The sequence below is a fragment of the Fomitopsis serialis genome (assembly GCF_022376445.1).
Source record: "Fomitopsis serialis strain Sig1Antser10 chromosome Unknown B0H18scaffold_64, whole genome shotgun sequence".
In the NCBI taxonomy this organism is placed as follows: domain Eukaryota; kingdom Fungi; phylum Basidiomycota; class Agaricomycetes; order Polyporales; family Fomitopsidaceae; genus Fomitopsis; species Fomitopsis serialis.
In genome coordinates this window covers 1-2,103 of record NW_025955024.1, presented here as the reverse complement: position 1 = coordinate 2,103, position 2,103 = coordinate 1, and the positions used below count along the sequence as shown (strand labels likewise).

General features: G+C 54.6%; 1 protein-coding gene across 1 annotated transcript; it reads left to right on the top strand.

Moving 5' to 3' along the window:
- Positions 1-1,621: 1,621 nt before the first annotated feature.
- On the top strand, positions 1,622-2,083 carry B0H18DRAFT_1121628 (uncharacterized protein; the record flags this gene model as incomplete). The annotated part of the gene is made up of 2 exons (XM_048034362.1): positions 1,622-1,850; positions 1,913-2,083. Coding segments are annotated over 2 exons (400 nt in total), but the record flags the coding sequence as incomplete, so codon positions are not given.
- Positions 2,084-2,103: the final 20 nt, after the last annotated feature.

Genomic DNA, 2,103 nt, shown 5'->3' with positions numbered 1-2,103 from the left:
GACTGCGAGGTATCAGATTCAGTACTGACCATGGCTGTCCATGACCACCGATGGGCTTCTCAGTGAAGAAGGCATTCTTCCAATCGTACTGACGCTGTTCGTCAGGCCGATAAACGGTTGAGCTGCCATGCTCTGCTGCAACCTAAATATGCGCAGAGTGAGTGAAGCATAACGGGTACCAACACGGCTTGACACTCCACATTGTAGTGAAGGTAGCTATCCTCGCAGAACGCATACGTAGCGTAGACGGTACGTATGCCAATGAGCACTTGCCGGGATAGTCGAACTAGTGGTATCCGGAAGCGTCATACTTATCACTAGGGTCGAATTGTCAAACACGCTGATGGCCTCTACATCGATAAATACTCACCTAGGTTGTCCTTGGATAATTGAATTTGTTGGTGAGCATTTTACCAACACGTATTAGTGCTGCGTGCAGTAAATCGATCTCACTGAGGTCAGTAAGATCCTGGCATCCAAACAGCTCGATACCCTTGCTTGCGTAGTACTAACTACGCTGCCTGAGCCAACGGTACACCACTCTAGCCAGGATACATGTGGCCGTCCAGCACTGCCTCATGCAAAGTCACGGTGACGGTGGCGGGTACTCGGAGACATGCAGCTGTGTTCGAATTCGAAGTTCTGATGCGCGCCGAGTCGCCGACAAAGTGGTAACTTGAAGCTACTGGCCTGGACCAGAGGCCTGGACCGTTGATCAGGCACTCAGAAAGGGCTTCATCGTGTGTAGGCGTATGCACTGCGTATGCGAACATGTCCGCAGACTCCGCGCCGATCCGGAGGGCAAACGGCGAAGGTAGGTCCAATCTGTACTTACAACCATTTGCATAACGTTAGACACCCCTCGTCTGTTGTACATATGGTCGGGGCTCCAGTTCAAGTTGCTCTAGGTTAGCTATGTAAGTATGTTGCGCGGCCAATGAAGTTCATAGCGAAACCCGCTCGCGAGGCCGCCATCATACCAGTCACGTGCACTCGCCTGCAGCGGTCTTCAGAGCCTACATACGCTCTCTCCCTCTCTCTCCCTCAGGCTCTCACTCATCAGGTAGGTGGTTGAGGTATGCTGTATTTGTATGATGACCTGACTCTCCCTCTCTCTCCAAGCAAAGTGAGCATTGTGGCGAGCACCGCTCAGTTTCAGACTGCCAAGGTCTCGCATCCGTGTTTTATGCGGTGATAACGGTGCAGTCTTTCATCATCCCTTGCGCCAACACATTCACATTGCGCCAACGCTGGCAGAGAGAACACAATTCGCGGAAGAGTACCATAACAGTGAGTATCCCGTGACGATATCGGGCCGTGACTCGCCCCTGTCTAGCCTCTTTCTCACAACCCATGGACGAGCTGTAGCCAGAAACGTTGCTCGTTGCTCTGTTGCGACCGTGGCCGAGAACCGACAGTACCGGGTGTAACACGTTGGTGAGTCCACATGCACCGCTATCGATTTTTTCTGCCATTTTCTGCGACTGACGTCCGCTTTGGCCGGATCTTGATCGGCCGTGCAGACAGGCACTCGGAGCGGAACTCCAGTCCCCGTATTTTAGGACGACCGCCGCCTCGGGCCACCGCCTCTTGTCTCCTTGCCTCTTGGTCTCCGGTATACATGCCTACGCCGACGAAACAGCCCCAGAAGAATGCCTTCGACATCCGTCTCGCAGAGTCCGTGGTGTTCCTCCGCGCAGGAGATGCCACCGGCAGACCCCGCAACATGCAGGCCGACGCCCCTCCTGGTATGCTTCGTGGGCTGCTAACGCTCACGCTCGTCAAGCCGACGAAGATCTCCAGCATTGAAATCGAGTTGGTGGGAAAGACGAGCACGGCCTGGCCTGAAGGTATGTTGCAAAACTGCCGCCGTTCTCTGGGAGTTTCTCACCGCTCTTTCTTTAATAAAAAGGAGTGGGCGCGCGCCGCGTCGAAGTCACCGAGGAGCACGAGATCTACGCACAGTCATACATCCTCTTTCGTGCAGGCTCGGAGACACCGTACAGGAACAGCCGCCGCACGCTCTCCGTGGGTCCTGGCATTGCGCTCGACCGTGATGACGACGACCGCTCCGAGTCCTCTAGTGAAGATATGCACGGTACG